The sequence below is a fragment of the Mustela nigripes genome, chromosome 17, assembly GCF_022355385.1.
Source record: "Mustela nigripes isolate SB6536 chromosome 17, MUSNIG.SB6536, whole genome shotgun sequence".
Taxonomy (NCBI): Eukaryota; Metazoa; Chordata; class Mammalia; order Carnivora; family Mustelidae; genus Mustela; species Mustela nigripes.
The window spans coordinates 36,853,118-36,880,126 of NC_081573.1; the positions used below are offsets into that span (position 1 = coordinate 36,853,118).

Genomic DNA, 27,009 nt, shown 5'->3' on the forward strand with positions numbered 1-27,009 from the left:
AAAGAGTAAGTTTGCATCTATCCATGGTGAAAGCTGCATGTAATACTGTTAGAAGCTCTAGAATAAATGGCACAAAATAGAAAACAGCACAGATAAAATAACTAACTTGCTGTGGCTCTCAGGCAAGCCATTTAATAATATCCTTTGATTCCATGCCCTTCTTCTATAAAGAAAAGGAGCAGAGTTAATCATATCTAGTATATTTTGTGTCTTATCAGCTCTTCAAGACTCTCTCCAATCAAATAATCTTCATTCACAGATGAAGCGATATTATCAAGATGAACATGAAATGGGCATGGACAATTTCTCGTCTTGTGGGAAAGCTGGGACTCCTCTGTCTGGGAAGGTAAGCCTGTGGGTGGGGAAAGGGAAACAAGCCAAATCAAACTTCATGGGTTTTCATGGGGTAAAATAAGGCTAGAAATAATGTTAATCTGGACACTCGGTGAACGGGACAGGTGCAAATGGAAAGATAATAACAGACGTAGTCTTTACTTAAGGACAGGATAAGGTCTAATTTTCCTTGTGCATATCTTCCTACTCTAATCTCATTTTCATAAATAGATATATTTAAGAGGAAATTTACAAAAAAATCTCTCCTTCATTTGCAATCTTCATTTTAATTTGATGTTGTTATCAAGAATATAACTGAGGAACACAATGTAATTTTGAAAAAAAATTGCTTATTTGTTTTCTTTTTATCTCACCAAACTTTGTGTTTGGATGGACTCAGCAATCCAATCTGTACATTATTTAGGGAAAAAAAGAGTACTTTGGATACATGAGCACCTCCCATTGTAGTAAATTGGTGTACATCAGATCTGCAGGGCTTTTAATAGAATAGATGCTGTTGTAACCAGATAAATGTCCATTCCCACTTCCACCACCATTATATTCTCTCTTCACTGGTGATGGCGTTGAAAAAGGCACCAAGTTGTCCTTTCCAATTGGATGTGGGCTATCACAGAGCTTTTTTTTTTTTTTTTCCTTCACCCCTCCTTAGTGACGTCAAAGCTTGCAGACATGCAGGAAAGTACCTTTTCCCCAAAAGAATGCTGACCCCTGACTGGGGTTCAGATTTGCTTTGCTGTCCTATTTTATAGTCATTTATGAACCAGAAAAATGATGACCATTAAGTGATGAAGGCAATACGTACCTAGCAGCAAAATGATGCACGCTAATATGGCAATTAAGGCGCCCATACTGAGTCCAATCGGAAGGACATAAGCTTCGACATTGCAAGACTGGACAACACCGTCACTGCTGCAGCCACAGACCCGGATGGTCAGGGTGCTGGTGCTACTCAGAGGGGGATTCCCGCTATCACTGATTATGATTGGCAAGAGATAGACTTCTTGCTTCTGGCGGTTGAATCCATTATGCTTTGCCAAAATGCTGAGGGAATTATCTGGAAAAAGCGAAAATTAACAATAGTTTGCATCATTTCAAAATGGCTGCCCAGACAACGCTTGTTTTTCTAGCTCATAAATCCTCTGCAAAACACAAGACCATCCCAACTTCGCTGGACACTCAGGTTCTTTCTCCCCCTACCCTCGCCCCACTTCCCCAGCTGGCATGGACCAAAACATTCACACCCTGATATGTTGAATAAATGGGGCTCCATGATGAACTGAGAACATTTTACCATCACTTTGTAAATGCAGAAGATTTATTTTATAAAAATAATTTTCACCTGTCCTTTCAGAAAACACAGATCAACTCCTATCTCCATAAATAAGTTTATTTTTCTCTCATTTTTCCTGACAATGCAGAATTGACAGGACAGAATTTCACCACATATGAAAGGCAAGTTGAGGAGCCTCTGTATTTTTTTAAAAATATTTTATTTATTTATTTGACAGAGAGAGAGAGAGAGAGAGAGATATCACAAGTAGGCAGAGAGGCAGGCAGAGAAAGAAGGGGGAAGCAGGCTCCCTGCTGAGCAGAGAGCCTGATGTGGGGCTCGATCCCAGGACCCTGAGATCATGACCTGAGCAGAGGCTTAACCCACTGAGCCACCCAGGTGCTCCCCTCTGTATTTTTTTTTTTTAACAGACTTTATTTATTTATTTGACACAGAGAGACAAATCACAAGTAGACAGAGATGTAGACAGAGAGAGAGGGGGAAGCAGGCTCCTCACTGAGCAGAAAGCCTGAAGCAGGGCTCGATTCCAGGATTCTGGGATCATGACCCGAGTTGAGGCAGAGGCTTAACCCACTGAGCCACCCAGGTGCCCCAGAGAAACCTCTATATTAAGAGAGGGATTATAAAACAACATGGCATACAAAACTATGCATTTTGTTGATTCCCACAGGTCAGACCTAGAAAGAGTCATGCATGCCCTTGAGCATTTAAACTAAGATATAACAAAAGTCCCATTTACTGCCGATTGGAGGCGAAAGGCCACATATATTAAAATTCTATAGAGAAGGCCTGTATATACAGGCCGTTATACAAATAAGAATAAAATGAGAAGTTATATGAAGTTATAAGAGGTAGATGTTATATTCTATGTGTATTAATTAATATGGAAAGATATATTGGTCATCGAGACAATACTTTAAGACATTTAAGCAATACTGAAGGGTGCATTTCAGTTCAAGGTAAAACTTGTCAGTGAGGAGAGACTGGACCCATACTAGCCCTATGGTTCTCAGAGTTTTGTCCCCAGAATAAATTTTTGTGGTCATTCATACCTAGTTCATGAACTGCAGTCATATTGTATAGATTAATTATTAATATTTTCTCATTTTGGTTAATGAAAGACATATCTATTCAAAATGGGAACATATTATCTTACTGATATTCTAGATAAACACAAACATAATACCGGTTAATGTGTATAATGTTATTTGAGCAAAAGGATTATTTCAGTTAGGATATTTTTTTCATATGTTGGCAAGTTTGTAGATCCTAGAAAACCTGGCTACCTCACTGCTGCATATTAAGCAGAGATTCCAAGCTATTGTCGTCCAATTCTTGGTCATCAGTATCCTCCAGCTTCTAGCACACTCAACTACATGAACAGATATTCCACTCAAATGACTTTAAATAAATGTTAAATTTTCTGTACCATGTAGTGCTATATCAAAATTTCAGGAAAAAAAATGATAGTCATTCCCCAAAATAGATGTATAAAATATATTTACTTTTGTTTGAGATACAAGTGAATCTGCAGTGCCTTGCTATTAAGCAAAGAGGAAAACACTCAGATGGTGTTAACATTATTTTTTTCTGAACTTCTTCTGGTTTTGCCTCATTATTTAGTAATTTGAAGAGTGAAAAGAGGTCTCTGCTAGAGGTACACAGTAATGTACCAAATGATCCAGTTATCTTTATTTCCATGACCTAGAAGGAAATACCATGAAGCTAAAAACTGGAGAACATTATCTCACAACAGATAGAGAATATATAGCCATGTTTTATTTTCAGAAAGTGTGTGACAAGTTTGAGTACAGTTAATTAGTGCAAGGAACATTTGTGGATGATTTCGTATACTATAGTTCAAAACAGAAGATGGGAATTGTTCCTCAGGATGCAATTAATAAAATTACAACGAGTCTTTTGTCTTTTTGTGGCTGACATTATTTATATGGGAAACTATTTTTGCATATTCTCTCCTTAAAACAGTCTATAATGATAATTTAGAAACTGTGGCTGCGATATTGCTCATTGTCAAAGAAATCTGTTCTCTTTAGTGCTTAGAAAAGCATTAGTAGGGGGCACCTGGGTGGCTCAGTAGGTTGGGCCTTTGGCCTTTGGCTCAGGTAATAATCCCAGGTTCCTGGGATGGAGCCCCGCATCAGGCTCCCTGCTGGGCGGGAAGCCTGCTTTCCCTCTCCCACTCCCCCTGCCCATGTTCCTGCTCCCACCGTCTCCTTCTCACTGTCAAATAAATAAATGAAATCTTAAAAAAAAAAAAAAGCATTGGTGAGTCTACCATTAAACTCATATTTTTACTATAGCTGGCATATGTGTATGTTCTTAACCTCCTACATACAGAAAATTATTGACTAAGTAGAAGAAGTCTGTGAGACATTTTTGCCAAATTTTACCTGCTACATTCAGGCAAGTCAATTCCCTCTATACCTAATCACTCCCCTTCCCCCTCTTAAAAAAAAATTGTTGACTGGTGTTTATATTTCTTATTTACTTACTTGAATTATTTTATTATACCACATGAAATTATTACTTTATACTGTAAATATACTGTATTTATACTGTTATTACTGTAAACATTTAAAAAACAAATACCAGCAGTTTTACACAGTTCAAATTCCTGTATTTGAAATACTTTTTATTCTATGTATTGCACATCTTCTATAAAGTTGGGAGTTGGTTTCTTTAAAACTTATGTTGCCTTCTTTTAACTTCATAAAAGTTTTAATTTAATATAGTCAATTTTGTCAATGTCTTTTAGATTAGTGTTTTTAGCCTTAGTTTTAAAATTGTGAATTACATAAAATATTTTTAAAATTTTATCTTCACATTTAGGTCATTGTAAGGAATTGGGTTTTTTTCTGTATTGGTAATTTTCCTAAGGTTATTTTTTGAGGAACTTACCCCTTACCCACTGCTCTTCAACACTCAGTGTCTCACAAATCAAATTTTTGTGTATCCTCATCTTTTAGGGGCTATTATGTTCCAAGGCTCTGTTTTTATAATCCCCCATCAAGATTATAAAAACAGAGCCTTGGAACATATGGAAACTTTATACTAAATTTTTATGTTTATGAGGTTATTCTCTCCATCATGTTCTTCTTCAAGAGTATCTTGGCTATTCTTATTCATTTGCTGATTTCTGATAGAGAATCAGATTATCAAGTTCTATAGAAATCCCTCTAAGAACTTGAGTAGAAATTATATTAAAATATAAGTCAATTTTGAGAGAATTGGCATCTTTATGATCTTTAGCATTCCATTTCAAGATGATAGTTTCCTTATTTCCTTTAATATATGTCAATATATTTTTTTTTATTTTAGCTACAAGAGAATTTCACATCTTTTGTTAGAATTATCATTGGCACTGTATTTTGTTGCTTTGATAATATTACCTTTTTAGTAGTGCAATTTCAAATCATTCTTGGTGGTGTATGAAGTGTAATTTTTTAAAAATAAACTTTTTTTTTAAGATTTTATTTATTTATTTGACAGAGATCACAAGTAGGCAGAGAGTTAGGCAGAGAGAAAGGGGGGGGAGCAGTCTCTCCATTGAGCAGAGAGCCTGATGCGGGGCTCGATCCCAGGACCCTGGGATCATGACCTCAACCGAAGGCAGAGGCTTTAACCCACTGAGCCACCCAGGTGCCCCTAAAGTGTAGTTGTTTTATGCATTAATTTTAATTCTAACAACCTTCTAAACCTTTCTTTTTACTTATAAAAATATGTTTCATCACAGAGTTCCACTTCAGCAAGACAATGTAAGGAGCTCCACAGAACTGTTCCCTTGTGAAAATGCTGGAAACTGTACAAGGAAAACCATTTAACATCTCTAGAAATGGTCCTGGAGGCAAGCAGCAAATGAAGCACCATTTATCCAAGAGAATCTACCAAAGGTTGGTAAGAAGAGTGAAATCACGGTGTATGAAGCAGAAACCACTCTCCTTCCCTTCTCCCAGTTCTGTAAGTCAGAAATTCTACTATAAACTGGTTCAGTATAAAATTCTACTATAAACTGGTTCAGCCAAGAACACAGGGATCTCTCTTCCCTCAGCTAGCAGATAAAGGACTGTCTTGCCAGAAACTAGGACATGATGCAGTTTCATCCTACTCCTAGATATCTTTTGTTGAAACTAAATTTTGGGTGAGTGCAGCCAAGAGAGGGCTCTTTTCTTTCTCACAGCCTGTTCTTGTGCAGTTGAGGTTCTCCCTGGGCAGGGCTCCACTGGGAATATAGGGCCTCAGTTGCCCTTGCTCTGCCTGTAAGGCAGTGGTTACCTGCTGGAAGAGGCAAGGCAAAAAGACTTAAAGCTCCTGTCCCCCAGCACCAGGTGCTCATCATCTAAAACACTTCACCCAGAGAAACACATCATAGTTTGCAACTCACCTGTAGAGTCAGTGGCTTACAGTTTTGCAAGCAGAGGAGAGAGGATACAGCGATTAGGGGAGGAACCTATCTGGGCGGAACAAGTCTGCAACACTGACCCACAGAAATACACTATAAGGAGTGCAGACTTGATTGGATTAGTCTTTAGAGCAAGCTTGGCCCCAAAATTGAAAACAGAAATCATCTGGCAATTAGTGGAGCTTAACACCTGGGGCATGGTCAGGAAAAGAGACGTAGAAGACCCTGCTGAAACCACCAGGGTCATTCTAGGGTGACTGTGGGCATACCTAAAGCTGGGATCCCCTGAGGTGAAGTATCAATGACTTAATACTGCAGAGACAAAACAGACTTAATGAACATAATCCAGCCAGTCAATAAGCAAATAGCAATAATAAGCTCTGGGTGGGGAGCCAATAACCAGATTTGTTATAATAAATTATATAAAATGTCCAGTTTCCAACAAAGATTACTAGACATATGAAGAAACAGGAAACCCATATACCAGGGGGAAAAAAGACAAAAGAAACTATTCATGAAAGCAACCAGATACCAGATTAAACAGACTTCTAAGGGGCCATTATAAATGGGTTCAATAAACTAAAATAAATCACGATTGAAGAGAAAACAGAAAGATATGGTGATAATGTCACATCAAATAGAGAATCTCAATGGACAGAAATTATTTTTTAAAAGAGCACAATGGAAATTCTGGAGTTAAGAAGCACTGAAATAAAATAAAATCACTGAAATAAAATGTTAATTAGAGTGGCTAAACAGTAGATTTGATTTGGCAAAAGAAAGCATCCGTGGACTTGAAGACAGATGGATAGAAAATATGCAGCCTGAAGAATGGAGAGAAAAAAATAATGAAGAAAAATGAACAGAGCCGAAGAAGAAAGTGGGACACTATTTAATGTGCCAACACATGTGAAGGAAAAATATCAGGAGAGAAAGAAAAGAAAAAAAATCTGACAACTGCAGAAAAATTTTGAAAAAGAAGGTAAACACAAAGAGATTCACAAACAATGTATCATGGTTAAAAAAAAAAAAAAAAAATGAAAGCCAAAGATGGGGACTTTAGAAGACTTTAAAGCTAGTTGAAACTGACTCATCACTTATAAAGGACCCCCCCCCTCCAATAAGATTAACAACTGAAGTTTTATAGAAATAATGGAAGCCAGAGGGACATGGGACAAACATATTCAAAGTGCTTAAAGCAAACACTTTCAACCAAGGATCATATATTCAACAAAGCTTTCTTTCCAAAACAAACAAAAAGAATATGAAATAGGGACTTTGAAAGTAAACAAAAGCTGAGAGAATCTGTCATCAGCAGACATGCCTTGTAAGAAACACTAAAGGAACTTCTTTTTGGACTGAAAGCAGATAACCCCAGATGGTAATTCAAATCCACATTAAAAATAAAGAGCATCAGGAAAAGTAATTTTGTCATTATGAAAGATAGAATACATAGTTTTCTTCTTAAGTATTTTTAAAAAGCAGTGTATAAAATGTTAAGTATGGAATATTTTCTTGAGGATATTATATCTAGAAATTAGAAAGTAATAGTTGGATATTCCGTTTCTCACTTTCAATAATGAATAAAACAACTAGGCAGAAATAAAGGAGATAGAAGACTTAAGAGATAGTGTAAACCAATTATATCAAGGAGATATCTATACAACACTGCTTTCACCAATAACAGAATAATATCCTTCTTAAGTACACAGGGAACATCCTGCATTGTAGATAATTTGCAAGACCGTAAAATAAACTTCAGTAAATTTAAAGGGATAATCATGCAAAATGTGTTTTCTGACCATAATGGAATTGGATGTGTGTAATAGAGATTTGGGAAACTCACAAATATGTAGAAATTAAACAGTGCTTTCTTTAATAACCATTGGGTCAAAGAGAGATCAAAAGGGAAATTAGAAAAATATTGTGAGACAATGCAAAAGAAAATAGAGCAAATCAAAATGCAAGGGATGCAGCTAAAGCAATGCTTAGAGGGAAAGTTACAGTCTTAAAATGCCTATATTAATTTTTTTTCTTATCGTACTATACTAACAACACTCTAACACAATTCTGAGCATAAGAAATTATGGCGACACCTGTACCTTGTTCTTGACTCCCAAAAAGAAAACAGCTTTGGACCTTGAACGTTAAGATGATTGATGGTGTTTATTGGAAGGCACTTTTTGTTATCATGTTTACTTTGCACTCTTTTTGTCTCCTTAGTTTTTTTCTTTTCTTTCTTTTTTTTTTTTCCTTTCCAGTGATGCAAAGGGGAAAGGCAGCTATATAAAGGACAGTTGTTCAGTGCCTCTAAACCTGGATTCAATTATACTATAGTATTATTTAAAAACCTTCCTTTCAGGAGTGCCTGGGTGGCTCAGTTGGTTGGGCATCTGCCTTTGACTCAGGTCATGATCCCAGGGTCCTGAAATGGAGCCCCACATCAGGCTCCCTGCTGGGCGGGAAGCCTGCTTTCCCTCTCCCACTCCTCTAGCTTGTGTTCCCTCTCTTGCTGTCTCTCTCTCTGTGTCAAATAAATACATAATTTTTTTAAAAAATAAAAAATAAAATAAAAAAATGAAAACCTTTTCAGTCCCTCATATTTTCATGCATTTCCACCTTCTGAGTCTTGCTTCTGCATTGCAACTGATTCTATCCTCATGGCTTCTGCTCCTGATTTTTGCACTTACTGCATTCACTTTTTCCTTTTGAGCTAACAGAAGAGCATATCCTGATAATGACTTACTGGAGAAAACACATTTTCTAAAACTGGAAAATCTATGAGGAAAAAAGAGTGATCACTGAAAGCCCATAGACATGTATGTCGTGATTTTTTAAATTTAAATCTCTTGAAATTGAGTTTATAAAAACAAGGTTTGGGAAGGGGAACAAGGGTGTTATGCCAAGATCTATTTAAGAAAAGTGTAGAACAGAAGCATTTGGCTTTCTGGAGGGAGGACCGATATCCAGGTGGAAAGCAATGTCTAGTTGCTGTCCCATCTCGTGCCTTTGTGCTGCATTGAGATGGTAGCAACGTATCTTAACCTTATCACCTGGTTGTCTGATAGTCAGTGAAATAGTCAAATATTTGTATTCTCTGTATTTCCTCCATTTAAGGATTTTCCCATTTTTCTCTTCCTCCTGGAATGTTTTGCTTCTGAGCATTATGCCAAGGAGGATGAAGGACTCCGTTTCCAGAATCTTGCTTCATATTCCAAACCCATTTGTTTCTGCTTATGACTGAATGTTGATTTTGGTGGGGTGTTAAAGTGGACCAACAGCAGAGGCCTACTTCAAATGGCAGTATTCCCCAAATAGTTGTATCCCTGGGTTCCTTACTCCTTGGCTGAGTAAAACAAGGTCTATTCCAAATAAATAGTAAAATAGGGACCAGATAAATAGTAGGTGTATAGACTTGTTTAATTTCAGGCAGTACATTACATTATGCCATTATGCATGAAGTTCCTTTCAGATTCTAATAATAGATTCATGATAAATAAATATATTCACTTATATGCTCAGTTGTTGCCATTTCTTTCCTCCAGATTAGTTAGAGCTTTACTAAAAATTGTTAGAGACTGTATCAAAAACAGCCATCTTAAAATTAAGGTCTTAGAATTTTTATGCAATCATTTTGACCTTGTAGAGAGAATAGATAATACTCAGTAAAATGCATGTATTATCTCACTAAAGTCTAACCCCCTTGGGAGACTAGCCTTAGTCAAGGTTCTGTTCTCAGCCTTCAGCACAGGACTTGACACAGAGTGAAGATCTTCATAACAAACTTGGTCAGGTTGTTTTATCCACTTTTATTTGGAATGTTTCAGTTTTAAGGAAGTGATCAACTCACTGTACATTAGAAGCGTGCTAAGTCCATTAAGAATTTCTGTAATAGATTTTTTTCTTCCCATGTGATTTGCATGGTCTAGCCCCTGCCTCATTCTCCTGCTTCCTGTCCTACCAATCCTCTGTGTTCTAACCATCCTGGCATTTTATGAGTCAAGGATCTTCATCCCTCGGCACTTACATTACTCTTTCTTCTGCCTGATAATCTGTCTACTCTCCCTTAGCCTTAACTTGAATTAATATTTATGTCATTCTTTATGTCTGTGCTTAAATGCCTTTTTTTTTCTCTTTATGGATCATTTTCTTTACTAACTGCACCCAAGTTGCCCAGATAGATTTGTCATGCAATCTTTTTTTTTAAGATATTCATTTTTATTTATTTATTTATTTACTCATTTATTTATCTGACGGAGGGAGAGATTGAGCACATGTAGATAGACGGCAGGCAGAGGGAGAAGGAGAAACAAGCTCCCTGCTGAGTAGGGACCCTGATATCCCAGGACCCTGGGATCATGACCTGAGTCAAAGGCAGATGCTTAACTGACTGAGCCACCCAGGTGCCCCAGACTTGTTATGCAATCTTATAAAAAAATATATATATTTTCATCAAAGCACTTATTACAAAAATGTAATATAGTAATAGGGATGTGATAGACCCTGGGGATGCAGACATAAACTGAGGAAATTCTAAGTAACAAATAACCAATTTAAGATGCATAATGGGTACTTAGCAAATATTTGTTAAGTGAATGAAAGACTAGGTAATCATTAGCCACATTTTGTGGGCCTTATATTTATTTCCTTTCATGTTATTTTGTCATAGGGAATTAGAGAACTGTATATGATTCAGAATAAGTCCATGAGAAGGTTCGGTTTTAGGCTGTTGGAAAGGATATATAGCCTGAGTCTATATGAAAATTTTAGAGAAATACTCATGGTTTTGAAGTCTTAATCTGGGCATAACTCTTATCACGTAACATGAACAATAAACTAAGAATGCTTAGATTCAAATAGAGATAACTGAGGGGAAGAGTTTCTGAAGTACCATCTCAGAAACCCAACATACATGAATCACCATCATGTTAAAGAGGTACGCACCAGAATTCCTTTTTACTGAGCTGAAGTTGTATGACTTAGTCTTATACTCAGAGGGAGGTGCAAGTCTGAATTAGTATCTCCTATGGTTAGTTTCGCAGGAATGTCTTTTCGATTGTTAATATTCAGTCTTTGAATCATTTGGAGTTGGCAATCAAAAGACCTTCCTTCATGGAACACTGATACCCTTATAAGAAAAGTTTCCTTTTGTAAATAAACCAGTAAGTACTGTTACGGACTGAAGGATTAGGCTCCTGTCCCCACCTGCAATTGATATGTTGAATCCCTAACTTCCACTGTGGCTGTATCTAGAGACAGATCCTACAAGGAAGTAATTAAAGTTAAATGAGGTCATAGGGTGGGGCCTTGAATTATTACGCTTATTAGAAGAGACACAAGAGAGCTTCTCTTTCTTCACCTTTGCGTACACAGGAGGTCACGTGAGCACACAGCAAGGTGGTGGCCCCTACAAGCAGGCAGGCAGTAGAGGCTTCAGAATGAAACATACCTTGCCTGCACCTTGATCTTAGACTTCCCAACCTCCAGAACTGTGAGAAATAAATGTCTGTTGTTTAAGCCACCAGTCTGCTGTATTTGTTATATCAGCCTGAGCAGACTACAATAGTATCATAGTCCCTAATCAATTCCGAATGCATACTCCATGAAAAATAAAAAATACAAAGTCTATCTAAAGAGATAGACTGCGTCTACTTGGATCATTTCTTAACGTTATTTGTGTAATTTTTCCACAGTCGTAACTCATTTCCTTCCTTCCATTTATTTTCTCTGTATTTTTAGTAGAAAAAGAAAGGTCATTATTCTTGTTATTATTTAAATATCCCATGTTCTTTCTTCATTGTCCTGTTTCTTCCCCCCAGATAAAATAAAGCAGGCAAATTAAATTCTCTATTGTTTTTTACTGTAGTTCATCTGTTATTGTTGCCCTGGTGCAGAGATTTTATTTTGCCTAGCTCCCATCTATTAGAAATCATGGAGCTATGGTTTTTGTTTATTCTTTTACATGCAGGCAAAAGCAACAAGGAGCCAGAGTTAATGAAGGCATTCACCAGACAAATATTTATGACAAAAGGACTAGATGAAGAGAAGATCAGTAGATGTTGTGTCTTTTTGAGCAATGTCTCCTGGCATTTGACTTGCAAATTCATTTCAAATTTTCTTGGTTAAGTAAAATGGAATGAAAATGGCAAGAAGGTTGAAACAAAGGGGGAACTGGCACTCTGTTCAGGAGGTTTGGACAAGAGATTTAATTAAGTTCTTATCATTGTGTTGTATCTGCTGTTTATTTCTAGAAACCTAACAAAGCAATAAAGATACCAAATCTACGGGCTTTCAGCAAATTAGATATAGATATATGTATATACAATACCTAATATCTAGGAGCATGAAGATCATACCATCTATATTTCATGTATACATTTTTACTCTAAACATTAAGTCTTGTTGGAAACAATCAGGCTGCAATGAATTAATAAAAACTAAGACTCTGTGAAGCCAATCTCCTCCAGTCCCATTATAACTTCCTACATAATTCATTGAAAGTGTACCAACATACTAAATCTGCAACAAGCAACTGAATATTCTGAACCACCTAATTAGATCATTTGTTACTCTTTTTTTTGTCTCATTGGATTGTCCATCATACCACCTGATGTCCATAATATCAATGTTTATCAAGTGTTAACTCATTATCAAATTTCCTAATATTTAATAATAAAGTCTATCTAGCCATAAAATACCAACCAAGGTTTACTTTGCCTTGAGGGGAAAAAAAAATCAGTGTGAATTCTTTTGGAAGTTCCTAGACTAACACCAAACCATGTTTGGTCAACAATCTATAAGTCTACGTAGAATGAATCAACACTTTTTTAACAGAAAAACTTACTCTGCTATAACCACACAATACTACAGTTCTATAAATATCTGCATGGTTTTCTTTTTGCAGAGGAAATGCACAGAGGCTGGGCTATGTTTGCAATTCATCAAGTAGCCTGTAAAAGTTAAGCATCTTCTAAAATTCTTTAAGAATCTACATGAACTATTTTTCAATTGTTAATATAAGTGGGAAACAAATTTAGATTATATGAAGATGGTGTTGAGTATAAGGGTCCAAATTGTGACCTCCAAAAAGACAGATCCAAGTCCTTTTTCTTTTTGCAATCTGTGAATGTTACCTTATTTGGAAAAGAGTCCTTACAGATAATGTAATTAAATGAAGTATCTTGAGACGAGGAGTTCATCTGGGATGACCTGGTGGGCACTAAGTTCAAAACATGTGTCCTTAGAAGAGCAAAGCAGAGGTTAATTTGACACAGAGCAAAGGAAACAGACATTGTATGATGTGACCACAGAGGCAGACATTGGTATGATGTAACCACAAGCCAACAGAGAAGCTGGAAAACCCAAAGAAGGAATTCTCCTCTAGAGTCTCTGGAGGGAGTAGGGCCCCGTCAGAACATTGATTTTGGATTTCTGGCCTACAGAACTGTGAGAGAATATATCTCTGGTTGTTTTAAAACCTCCAGTTCCTGGTAACTTGTTATGGCAGCCTTAATAAACTAATAGAATTAGTAAATCTGATTGAATAGGATATACAGAAGCAGGGAAGGATATACTTATTCCCATTTTACATATGAGGAACAGTATTCTTGGAAGATGAAGTGACTTGCTCAAGGTTGCTCAGCCGGCACCTGAGAATTACAGCCAAATCCAAGGCTTATTGTGCACTTTGTCATCTTAACAAAAGTCACCTTGGAAAACAAGGAAATGAGCTCTAGGATGATGATATTAAAGCTCGAGGAGAAGATAAAAAAGAGAACCCGTGTGGAAGGAGGTTTTTCCATTCCATGACACCTTTATCAGAGACAAGGAGAATCTAAATGGTTGAGGCCACTGGCAGATGAAAATTTAGTGTTTTAGAAGGATCATAATGTGTTCAGCACAAAACCATATAGATCTAAACCCAATCCTGAGAGTCCACCTAACAGCACAGCATGGTATAGTGTAGTGCAATATAACCATGAATTAATTATTAGAAAATGATTATTTTTGGTGCCAGAGAGAAGCATAAGTATTACAAGGTCCAAATTTTATGCTCGATACAATCACACTGCCCAAGGTCTTCTGAGTTTGATTATTATTTCCCTGTACTCGATTTACATACTTGCTCTTACACAAAATGCTCCATGAAACTTATGCAGATCACTTAATGCTTAGATGAAAATTAGATTTATCTTACTCCAGGCACTGGGGAATTTTGAGGGAGGAAGACTTATATGACCTTCATTTTACTTCAGAAATACCTGCATTAACTAACCCTCAAAACCAAAAACATACCAAGAATCAGTTTCTATTTTGTTTGAATAAAGCTTTTATAAATATCAAAAGATTGGGGAAAGAATATTTTTATCTTTTTGGATTTATGCAAAAGTGAAAAAAATACTTTTGGAGGGGGGTGGTGTGCAAGCTATTTAGGCAAGAAAAACGAAACAATACTAAGGCCCTTAGTGGAATTTCTTGTGAAGATTCCAGAAAACAATCTCATAATTGTTATAAAACCAGACTTCGGAAAGCTAGCATTGTCAAGAGAGATTTTTCCACCACATCTCTATTGATTGAGTAGATCTCTCTAAATATTTAAGAAACCGAGAGTCAGAGATTAATTGATTTTGCACTAGAGCTGATTAATTCATTTTGCACCGGAGCTGATAAATTTGTGCTCATTAACATACTTGATATATATGGTAGTTGGACCAGAGAGTAAGGCAGTTTTGGAATAGCAGATTAAGTGAGGTACACATTGCATTTAAGGTATTGAAATCCTTTAATACAGTGAATGGAGAGCTGAAGATATTAGAGAAAGGAATTACCAACAGTGGTTTATCTAGTTAACCTCCTTTGATCTGAAAGAGGTCAAATATCCTCATCACTTTGTTAGATACCATCATCTCCCTAAATGTTTTGAATTTGCACATATGAAAATAAGACGTAAAGTGAAAGCCACCAAAAATGGTGCAAATCCATGTTCCCTTGCCATCACCCACATCTCTGTCTTATTTCAGACCTACACTGGTAAATTCAGTGAATTCTGCCCTCACTTATTCAGTGCCTATTATCTCAAGATATCACTGTCAGATGCAAGTCTTCCTTGGCACCCAGCATGCCGCAATATAGTCAGATGTGTTGGTTTTCTGTCTTACCAATGGGATAATCCTTGGATGCAGAGATAGTGTCTTCTTTAATTAATGCAACATTTTGTTCATCATGTGTGACATTACAGAAGAAGTCTCCATGACAAGATGTTAACTAATCCTTGTTGAATGAGCAAACAGGTAGGTGACTAAGTTAAGTGGGGATGTGATTACTGATCTCAAGGAACTTCTGAACCAGAAGGGAGAGAAAGCATATACCTAGCCAAAATATCAGTCAGCTGGTGGCCCATCCTCTAACTGTGATCTCTGTCCTTCCATACCCTGTGGTCCACTGTGCCATCTGTACTTTGATTTATCCTTCTACCATCATAGATACAGATGTGAGGAAGCCTTAAGGAAGGAGGTGCCTGTGGGCTGGGATTATAGACAGAGCTTGTTTGTGAAAGACAGAAATATAAAGAATGACATTCCATCTTTTCCCTCCTCCTTATTTCTGTTCAGTAGCATTCTGCCCTCAGCCTTTTCATCTAACCTCTGTTAAAGGAAACCTATAGGCTCAAAATGGGGTCACTGTGTTAAAATCCCACATCAGCAAACCAAGACTTGATACCTAAGCGAAGTGCAGTTTCATCTGCCTCCCAACCCCCACCCTGCCCCGTTCCCTACTCTGCCACCTTTTAACCAACCAACCTAGAGCTTTATGGTCGGCACCAGGAAAAGGTAGTCCATTTTTAGACACTTCTGTTCCCTTAGTATACGTAGCAATGCATTCTCTGCTTATAATTTCCTTTTTTCGGATCCTTCTCTGACTTTAAAAAAACTTTCTTTCCTGGAGTTCTCTGGAGCTCCTTTCTATTTGCTAGATGGGATGATGCTTGACTCATGAATCATCGAATAAAGCCAATTAGATCTTCATATTTCCTTAGTTAAATTTTTGTTATTTAATACCTCTTTATGAACTATTTGAATCTGGTTCACTTATCTGATTTCAAATAGCAGACAATATTTCTAAAAGTTTACCCTATGTCTCTTCTACTTACCTACTGGGCATATATACCTGGATGGTCAGTAACACAAATTCAATCTTTCAGTAATGGAACTAATAATATTTAACCTGTATCCCTCCCCATTCCCAAAAATCCCTTTCTTGGTTCTATTCCTTGCACCATCTTTATGGCTGTATGGTTTCATACATCTCTCCTTCACATCCAATAACCTCACTTCTTTCTTTTCCATGTAGGAAAGTTTTGGCCATCCTTCAGTAACTAGCTGGAAATTCACTACGTCATTTATGAAAGAGGCAGAAGAAACAGCCTCCTAACTCAGAGGTGTAATGGAGATTAAATTATAAAGAAATTATAATTAAAATTATAAAAGTAAATACAATGGTTTAATTGATCCATTGAATAAGTACATGATAGACATCAGTGAAGGTGAATCACTTTGTAACAAGAGACTCAAATGCAAGCAGAACCTTGTGAAGTCCAAAATATATCTAAGCCTACAAAAATAGAATGCAATAAGAGAAACGTGGTCCCTGGTCTTTTATTTAAAAATAAGGTGTCTATTATCTACTAGGCACTGATATATCTGGTCCATCTTGACATTGCAGATTTTAAGCCATTTAATTATTAGCTTGTATCTGAGCAAAAATTCACACATACAGAAGCCAACTCTGAAATTCAGGCAATAATTTAGATACAGATATCTGACTGCATTAAATATTGCCTGTTCTTGGATTTTACCTTAAATCAACTGAATAAGAACTTCTGGGAATAGGCCCTGGACATCTGCATTTCAAATAAATTTTGTTTGCATAAAAATCTTCTGGGATGCCTGAAAGCCATTCTACTCTATTCCATTTCTTCCCTTAGGTGTTTGCAGTGGTTAATGGCTTGGCCCAAGCCCGTAGAGGCTCCACTGGGGAAGCTATTATGCTCTGGGTTCTGTAATCCAGCAGGGGTAGCAGCTGATAGCAATTTTCCTGCATAATTCCTCCTTTTCTGGCTTAGTGGTAAAATAGCTACTAAAGAAGGAGGGAAAGATGCAGGAAAATGTGGCATCCTACCGCGCGCTGGAGTCCAGTGTTTGTCCTTGAATCATTTTAAAGTTTAATATGTTATATTAAAACAGCTTGGCTAAACATATATCTTTGGGCAGAAGTCTTAATACAGTGAAGGCATGAGGATGGAAGGCAGTTATGTAGATAAAATTATCATTCAAGCAGTGGTCACATTATCATTCCTCCCAGGTTGCTGAGAATGGCACGTGCTTTTGAATCTTAAAATCCACATTCTTTATAGTATTGGAAATAGTACTGTTTGGATCATACAGAAATGACTTTACATTAAAGGTCAAACTGATTTGCTTTTCCTCAAATTCACCCACATATTAACAGGTCAAAATATAGATGGAGAGAGCAGAAATAAAATGATTGAAGAAGAAGATACCTGTGTAGGTCACCCTTATGATTGAAATAGAAATCACATCAAACTCATTCAAACTCTTCTTATTGAAAATGTAATCTGATAAAATTCCCTATTGTTATACACTATAGAGAAATCTGAATACATTTTGAAGTCATGCATGATTTCATTTTAATACTTTCTTTTAAAATAAAAGGGAATATTTTTTTGATGAGTCTTTTAAAATATTCTCAAGATGATATTTGATTTTCCAAGCTTGCCACCCCCCATCAACAGTGGGTACATAGTATTTTCTGGTAATGGACAGTGATATAAAGATCCCTACCACCAAATCCTCCACCTTTTGGAACTCTAAGAGGTGTTATTTCACAAGTAGAAGTTGAAGGGGATTTATTCCATTTTCAACATTCTGATTCCTGAATAACTTATCTTAGGTATAATTTCTTTAGGATGTATTATTTCAGAATCCTTCTGAATATCAGATAATATTCAGGCTCTGGAATCATTCCTAACTCTGTTTGCATCCCAATTTCATTCCTTACCCAGTGCGTTTTAAAATAATTTCTCCAAGGTCACAGCAAATACTCTTATTGTACCCAAAGTACTAATTAAGGAGCTGAGGGTCAGAAGGTCTTTGAGGAACAAATGTGTTTTTCCATCTACAGCGTATTTTCAGGGTATGTCATGTGTAAGGTGTTCATAAACGTTAAAATAATAATAGTTTTTATTAATACATGTAAGACTATCAGTTACCTTAACCTTGAAATGAAGCAAAGATCTGTAATCTTTTCAGAATATCTAGATTTCCTACTTTTATACTCTATAGCGAATTTCTACTTGAAAGCCTCAAAGTTGGAATATCAAGTAAAATATAAAATATAAAATAAAGGACTGAGAAGATATATGTTAAGGAGGAAGGCTCTTCCAAGGACAACTTCCACTTAATTAGTATTAAAAAAAACAGTCATTGGGGCACCTGGGTGGCTCAGTCAGTTAAAGCCTCTGCCTTCAGCTCAGGTCATGATCCCAGGGTCCTAGGATTGAGCCCTGCATTGGACTCTCTGCTCAGCAGGAAGCCTGCTTCCCTTCCTCTTGCTCTGCCTGCCTCTCTGCCTACTTGTGATTTCTGTCAAATAAATAAATAAAATCTTTAAAACAAACAAACAAATACAAACCAAAAAACCAGTCATTGGTTTTGGCAGTTCAGATTTTGGCTTAAGACATTATCTCAATCACAGGCAGTGATTCATAGCTGCCTATATCACCTAAGAAAAAGCCAAGAACCACTAGGAAATTGCTACAGCTCTGAGCCAGATTCAAAAATCCACTGATGATGGTTCCTAAAGAGAAGATTGTCCACTGAACATTTACATCTTATATCACCAGTGTCCAGTGCACACAGTAGGTGATGTTAAATTGCATTGCTTTCCTATTTTATCCTTAAGCCTTTTTAGCTCAAGATCATTAGTATCATTTGAAAGATATCTTTCTTTCTTTTTTTTTTTTTTTTTTTTTTTTTTGTCTTGAGTACTCTTTCTTTCTTGTAGTATTTTCACATGTATGTGTCTCAACTGACTGGGAATACAAATATTCCAACAAGTAAGGTGAAAATTTGAGAATTCTCTAAGAAGGTTTATCTGTGTCATTTTAGGATGCATTTTATCCATCAGTAGAGAGCTCACTTCATTAAAATAGTCTAGTTTATGCCAATTCTTTCTCCAACTGAATCAAGATTGTTCTGGGAAGAATACACGACTTCCCCCCACAACTTCCAAATAGAATGCTAGTTATATTATATATTTCTTTGATGGTGCTAGCCATGCATTGCTATTTTTGTTCTTATTATTGATAAACCCCTGGCCCAACTTATCAAAAAGAAAAGAGAAAGGACCCAAATAAATAAAATCATGAATGAAAGAGGAGAGATCACAACTAACACCGAAGAAATAAAAACTATTATAAGAACATACTATGAACAACTCTACGGCAATAAATTTGACAATTTGGAAGAAATGGATGCATTCCTAGAAACATATAAACTACCACAACTGAACCAGGAAGAAATAGAAAGCCTGAACAGACCCATAACCAGTAAGGAGATTGAAACAGTCATTAAAAATCTCCAAACAAACAAAAGCCCAGGGCCAGACGGCTTCCCGGGGAAATTCTACCAAACATTTAAAGAAGAACTAATTCCTATTCTCCTAAAACTGTTCCAAAAAATAGAAATGGAAGGAAAACTTCCAAACTCATTTTATGAGGCCAGCATCACCTTGATCCCAAAACCAGACAAGGATCCCACCAAAAAAGAGAGCTATAGACCGATATCCTTGATGAACACAGATGCGAAAATACTCAACAAAATACTAGCCAATAGGATTCAACAGTACATTAAAAAGATTATTCACCACGACCAAGTGGGATTTATTCCAGGGCTGCAAGGTTGGTTCAACATCCGCAAATCAGTCAATGTGATACAACACATCAATAAAAGAAAGAACAAGAAAATATGATACTCTCAATAGATGCTGAAAAAGCATTTGACAAAGTACAGCATCCCTTCCTAATCAAAACTCTTCAAAGTGTAGGGATAGAGGGCACATACCTCAATATCATCAAAGCCATCTATGAAAAACCCACCGCAAATATCATTCTCAATGGAGAAAAACTGAAAGCTTTTCTGCTAAGGTCAGGAACACGGCAGGGATGTCCATTATCACCACTGCTATTCAACATAGTACTAGAGGTCCTAGCCTCAGCAATCAGACAACAAAAGGAAATTAAAGGCATCCAAATCGGCAAAGAAGAAGTCAAATTATCACTCTTCCCAGATGTATATGATACTATATGTGGAAAACCCAAAAGACTCCACTCCAAAACTGCTAGAACTTATACAGGAATTCAGTAAAGTGTCAGGATATAAAATCAATGCACAGAAATCAGTTGCATTTCTCTACACCAACAGCAAGACAGAAGAAAGAGAAATTAAGGAGTCAATCCCATTTACAATTGCACCCAAAACCATAAGATACCTAGGAATAAACCTAACCAAAGAGGCACAGAATCTATACTCAGAAAACTATAAAGTACTCATGAAAGAAATTGAGGAAGACACAAAGAAATGGGAAAATGTTCCATGCTCCTGGATTGGAAGAATAAATATTGTGAAAATGTCTATGCTACCAAAAGCAATCTACACATTTAATGCAATTCCTATCAAAGTACCATCCATCTTTTTCAAAGAAATGGAACAAATAATTCTAAAATTTATATGGAACCAGAAAAGACCTCGAATAGCCAAAGGGATATTGAAAAAGCCAACGTTGGTGGCATCACAATTCCAGACTTCAAGCTCTATTACAAAGCTGTCATCATCAAGACAGCATGGTACTGGCACAAAAACAGACACATAGATCAATGGAACAGAATAGAGAGCCCAGAAATAGACCCTCAACTCTATGGTCAACTAATCTTCAACAAAGCAGGAAAGAATGTCCAATGGAAAAAAGACAGCCTCTTCAATAAATGGTGTTGGGAAAATTGGACAGCCACATGCAGAAAAATGAAATTGGGCCATTTCCTTACACCACACACAAAAATAGACTCAAAATGGATGAAGGACCTCAATGTGAGAAAGGAATCCATCAAAATCCTTGAGGATAACACAGGCAGCAACCTCTTCGACCTCAGCCGCAGCAACATCTTCCTAGGAACATCGCCAAAGGCAAGGGAAGCAAGGGCAAAAATGAACTATTGGGATTTCATCAAGATCAAAAGCTTTTGCACAGCAAAGGAAACAGTTAACAAAATCAAAAGACAACTGACAGAATGGGAGAAGATATTTGCAAACGACATATCAGATAAAGGACTAGTGTCCAGAATCTATAAAGAACTTAGCAAACTCAACACCCAAAGAACAAATAATCCAATCAAGAAATGGGCAGAGGACATGAACAGACATTTCTGCAAAGAAGACATCCAGATGGCCAACAGACACATGAAAAAGTGCTCCATATCACTCGGCATCAGGAAATACAAATCAAAACCACAATGAGATATCACCTCACACCAGTCAGAATGGCTAAAATCAACAAGTCAGGAAATGACAGATGCTGGCGAGGATGTGGAGAAAGGGGAACCCTCCTACACTGTTGGTGGGAATGCAAGCTGGTGCAACCACTCTGGAAAACAGCATGGAGGTTCCTCAAAATGTTGAAAATAGAACTGCCCTATGACCCAGCAATTGCACTCCTAGGTATTTACCCTAAAGATTCAAACGAGGTGATCCAAAGGGGCACTTGCAGACGAATGTTTATAGCAGCAATGTCCACAATAGCCAAACTATGGAAAGAACCTAGATGTCCATCAACAGATGAATGGATCAAGAAGATGTGGTATATATACACAATGGAATACTATGCAGCCATCAAAAGAAATGAAATCTTGCCATTTGTGACAACATGGATGGAACTAGAGCATATCATGCTTAGCGAAATAAGTCAAGCAGAGAAAGACAACTATCATATGATCTCCCTGATATGAGGAAGTGGTGATGCAACATGGGGGCTTAAGTGGGTAGGAGAAGAATCAATGAAACAAGATGGGATTGGGAGGGAGACAAACTATAAGTGACTCTTAATCTCACAAAACAAACTGAGGGTTGCTGGGGGCAGGGGGTTTAGGAGAAGGGGGTGGGATTATGGACATTGGGGAGGGTATGTGCTTTGGTGAGTGCTGTGAAGTGTGTAAACCTGGTGATTCACAGACCTGTACCCCTGGGGATAAAAATATATGTTTATAAAAAAAATAAAGGAAAAAAAAGAAACTGGGAGGACTGATTATATGGAATATATATTATATTTCAAAAAGCTACTTAAAATTTTGAAAATGAAAAATGATATTCTCACTTTTGTACTAGCATTCCCATAAGAGAGCCATATATATTATCCCTTTGAAGACTGGAAGAAGAGTTGCAAAGTCAGTCATGGCCCTAAGACCTATCCTATAGAATGTTCCTTTCAGCAACACTGTGCATGGATTGACACCTGATAATATTTGGCTCCTAAATTTAGGAGGATCCTATTGGAAACCTGGATGATTCTACCAGTAGGTGTAATGCCTTGTAAAACTATCAAAATCTTCAGTGAATTTCTGGGAAAATAATCTCCCCAAATAAAGAAGGATAAGCTCTTAAAATATTCCACATTTTTTAAAAAAAATTGATATTTACAAAATTCAGTAAGTAGGTTCTACTGTTTAACTTGCTCTTCTACAACAGGAAGGAGCTTATTCAGTTTGTTAGTTTGTTTGTTCATTTTTTAACTTGTGAAAAGGGAAATCTAAGCCAATCTTCTGAAAAGAGTTACAGCATTTTCCCTTTACCAGAAGCCATTTAAGACCAAAAACAATTTCTGTGGACATTTAACAGCTCATTAATTTTTAGTGATCAGAAGCAATTGAGAGTTTATTAGGAAAAAATGGTAACTTTATTTTATTTTTTAATTCGAGTTGGAAAATATTAAAAATCTGAGGATAACTGAAACGGTTTCCAAAAGACTCCCAAGAGTTGTCATATGCTGATTTTCTGCTAATTGCTCTGCATTCTTACTTTTAAACAGGATTTTCCCAAGATCTCAATACCCACCCCAGCATGTGGAAGCAATACTTAAATTCTTGTGTTGCTTTTGTTACCATGTTTTTACAGCTGAATCTTTTTCAGGTCTTCAAAATTTCCTCTTACAATATCTCCAATTAAATCTTGCAGTTCATTACAATAACAGTGTTTTTCCTTGATTACTCTTCTCCTTTCCCCACAACCCTTATTTAAAGACAAAGGCATTGAAGGGAAAATACGACAGATGTGTTTTTGATGTATACTTGTTTCACTGTAAATTCTTGTTCTTGCCCTATAAGCCAAGAGAACATCTCTAATGATCTTACTTAACTTTTGGAACAATGACTGCCCATCCATTTACGGGCTGAAATGGGTGGCTTGCTAGTGATAATTCAAAGTGGAAAATAAGTTGGGTACCTGGGTGGCTCTGTTAGTTAACCGTCTGCCTTGGGCTCAGGTCATGATTCCAGGGTCCTAGGATCAAGCCCCACATCAGGCTCCCTACTCAGCAGGAAACCTCCTTCTCCCTCTCCCAATCCCCCTACTTGTGTTGCCTCTCTTGCTCTCTCTTTCTTTGTCAAAGAAATAAATAAAATCTTAAAAAAAAAAAGAGTAAGTTAACATTTCCCACTAATAGCTAGTTCCACATTGAGTTATTCCATCTACATACAGTATACAAAAAGTTAGTACATTAAAAAAGAGCCTATACAGAATATATTAAAATGTGGACAAATGCTATCATATCTGGGACTTGCTTCAAAGAAACAGAAGTGGGGAAAGTGGTAAGAAAATAAGTGAAGTAAGCCCGGGCATGAGGTGACAGTTGTTAAAATTTAAGACATGCGTGTATGGAGTTTAGTAAGAGGGTTTGTCTACTTTTATGTACTTTGGTAGTTTCCATAGTGAAACATTGAAAAATAACCTAGGTATTTTCTAATTACATCTTTGCTTTTCATTAGCTTTGTGGACTTAGGGGAGGTGTTCTACGTCCTGGAAATTCTGTTCTCTTACTTGAATGATGGAATACTCACATAACCTATAGGACTAATAGCAGTACCAGATTTAGTACTATATATGCAAAAAATAGAGTACAGCACAAAACCTGAAGTCAGTAAATGGTACCCATGATTTAATTCATGGACCTTTCAAAGGTCCATTTATAATTTCAAGTGAGAAGCAGTTGACATAATGTGTGTTCATCCCCAAAGACAGTGTCACACTGATAATCACTGACCTATAATTTGGATTTCCATCTCTGGCATGCTTCACTCAGCCACAAAGATTGTCTGACCAAAATTGATAAAGACGTAAGGGCCCTTGGAAGATATACTAATTGAGTTCTTTAAAAGTATTAAAGGTTGAAGGATCTCCTTCATTCTAGGGGATCATTAAGGATTTTTTCAGAGGTGATGACCTGAATATTTTTCATCCTAAAGTGCATTGCATCTGTTCATATCTTAGTCTGGTTCATGGTCAAAAACTTCCAGCTGTCCTCCCATGAAGGGTCTTATAGACAGAAAAGTTTTGAGATCAAGTTAATCTTCCTGCTGCAAAGCTGCAGAAAAGCCAATGAAATACAAAGCAAATTGATCTTTGAGGATACTGTCCCTTCAGAATGAGATCACCACAACAATGTTGGTGTTCAACAGAAATGGTTTGTGTCATCGTGGAATCGTGTCTTCTCTATTGTGTTTCCCTCCTACTTTTCCACAAATACATTGGATTTTGTAGATTTGGCATGAATGGTAATGCCGTGAGAGTAAGCAGTAACACCTGCTTCAAAACTTGAGATCAAATTGAATGTCCTTGCCTTTCTGGGGTTAGAAGACCAGGTAGAATCATGGAACTCAAATCAGTAATGGATTACTGCAATGTGATGATACAGTGTATGTACACCTCAATGTTGCTAAATCTTGGGTCATTCACTCTCATCCATTTGCCAGTATCTATTGTAAACAACTCTGGAAAGTCTTTTCCATGGACTGGACATTACAGATCGAGAAAAAGATTCAGATGCCTTCATGGAGTTTCTAATCTAGCAGCAGATGCAGTGAAACAGCAACAATAGTGACATGCAGAAATCACACAGATTTCTTACATTATAATTGTGCCACATGCTGGGTAATAAGGGAACCAAGTTGCATTGAGGGGCTCTCACAAGAGGTCTTAGAACCGATCTGAAGCCTAATGCATCACTCCGACCGTGCCAGTTATCTGACTGCTTTGTACTCAGATTCATTTCCTGACTGTCAGTTGCTTTGCTCTGTGCTGAGAGAGGTGCTGACCCAAGAGCTCCTGTGTCACCCAGAGTGGGCTGGGTTCAACCAATGGGAGATAGTGGCTGGAGATTAGAGAGCTGGAGAAAAGGACTCTAAGTTATCCCCTTTCTTGTCTACCTCAAGGTGGGCATTTGTAGTAGCAGCTGACCTTCCTCAGTGGTTTCAGTCTCCCCTCCCTTCCCTTGGCTTCCTTTGTGATTCTACCTTTTCTAGTAAACTCTGATTTCCAATAATTTTGCATCTTCCCTTTGTCTCTCTTTGTTGGGGTTGTAGTAACTTCCTTCTGTTGCCAATCTTCAGGTTGTCCCCCTGTCTCCTGTTTGGCTTCTCAGTGTCTAAACTCATCTCTGTCATCATTGCCTTGTGTTAAATTTCCTATTTTAAATACCCAGAATGATTTCTGTTACTTTGGTAAATAGTTAATACACAGTTTTGAATTGGGAACAGAGGGAATTTGAAAGCCAAGGGTTTGTTTTCTCTGGGTCCTATCTGGAAAAAACCACCAACAACAAAAATGAACACCAACAAACTACAACTTTTATCCAACTTAGTTTGGAGAACAAAACTGGATGCAAGCGCTTGGCCATTGAGTTATCACATAAGGTGAAAATTGCTATGGAGAAAAATAAAGCAGGTTTGGGGAACTGAGGAAGAGAGTGGAGAAAACAGCATGGAGGTTCTTCAAAATGTTGAAAATAGAACTGCCCTATGACCCAGCAATTGCACTCCTGGGTATTTACCCTAAAGATACAAACGTAGTGATCCAAGGGGCACGTGCACCCGAATGTTTATAGCAGCAATGTCCACAATAGCCAAACTATGGAAAGAACCTAGATATCCATCAACAGATGAATGGATCAAGAAGATGTGGTATATATACACAATGGAATACTATGCGGCCATCAAAAGCAATGAAATCTTGCCATTTGTGACAACATGGATGGAACTAGAGCGTATCATGCTTAGCGAAATAAGTCAAGCAGAGAAAGACAACTATCATATGATCTCCCTGATATGAGGAAGTGGTGATGCAACATGGGGGCTTAAGTGGGTAGGAGAAGAATAAATGAAACAAGATGGGATTGGGAGGGAGACAAACCATAAGTGGCTCTTAATCTCACAAAACAAACTGAGGGTTGCTGGGGGGAGGGGGGTTGGGAGAAGGGGGGTGGGATTATGGACATTGGGGAGGGTATGTGCTTTGGTGAGTGCTGTGAAGTGTGTAAACCTGGTGATTCACAGACCTGTATCCCTGGGGATAAAAATATATGTTATAAAAAATAAAAAATTTTAAAAAAGTGTGCTCAGTGAAGACAACACTGGAGTAGATTGGAGGCAGCTGGTGAGGGAGTCCATCATGGGATATCTGGGCTGGGGGAGGGGTGAGGAGTGTGTCAAGAGGGGACAGTAAATTCAGTGACTGTCCGGCAGGCGTGCCTGTGATGAGTTTCGTGAGTACATGAGGGAAGTCAGACTGGGGGTTAGCTGCAGTGAAGGGAGTCACAGAGTAAAAGG

General features: G+C 37.3%; 1 protein-coding gene across 5 annotated transcripts in view; it reads right to left on the bottom strand.

Moving 5' to 3' along the window:
* The window catches only part of CDH8 (cadherin 8), a 375,260-nt gene that overhangs the window by 1,657 nt on the left and 346,594 nt on the right, over positions 1 to 27,009 (bottom strand). For all 5 annotated transcript variants that reach the window (XM_059381567.1, XM_059381568.1, XM_059381569.1 and 2 more), the window contains one exon: positions 1,157 to 1,408. In XM_059381567.1, coding sequence (XP_059237550.1) covers positions 1,157 to 1,408 — 252 coding nt within the window. The remainder of the gene's footprint in view (positions 1 to 1,156; positions 1,409 to 27,009) is intronic.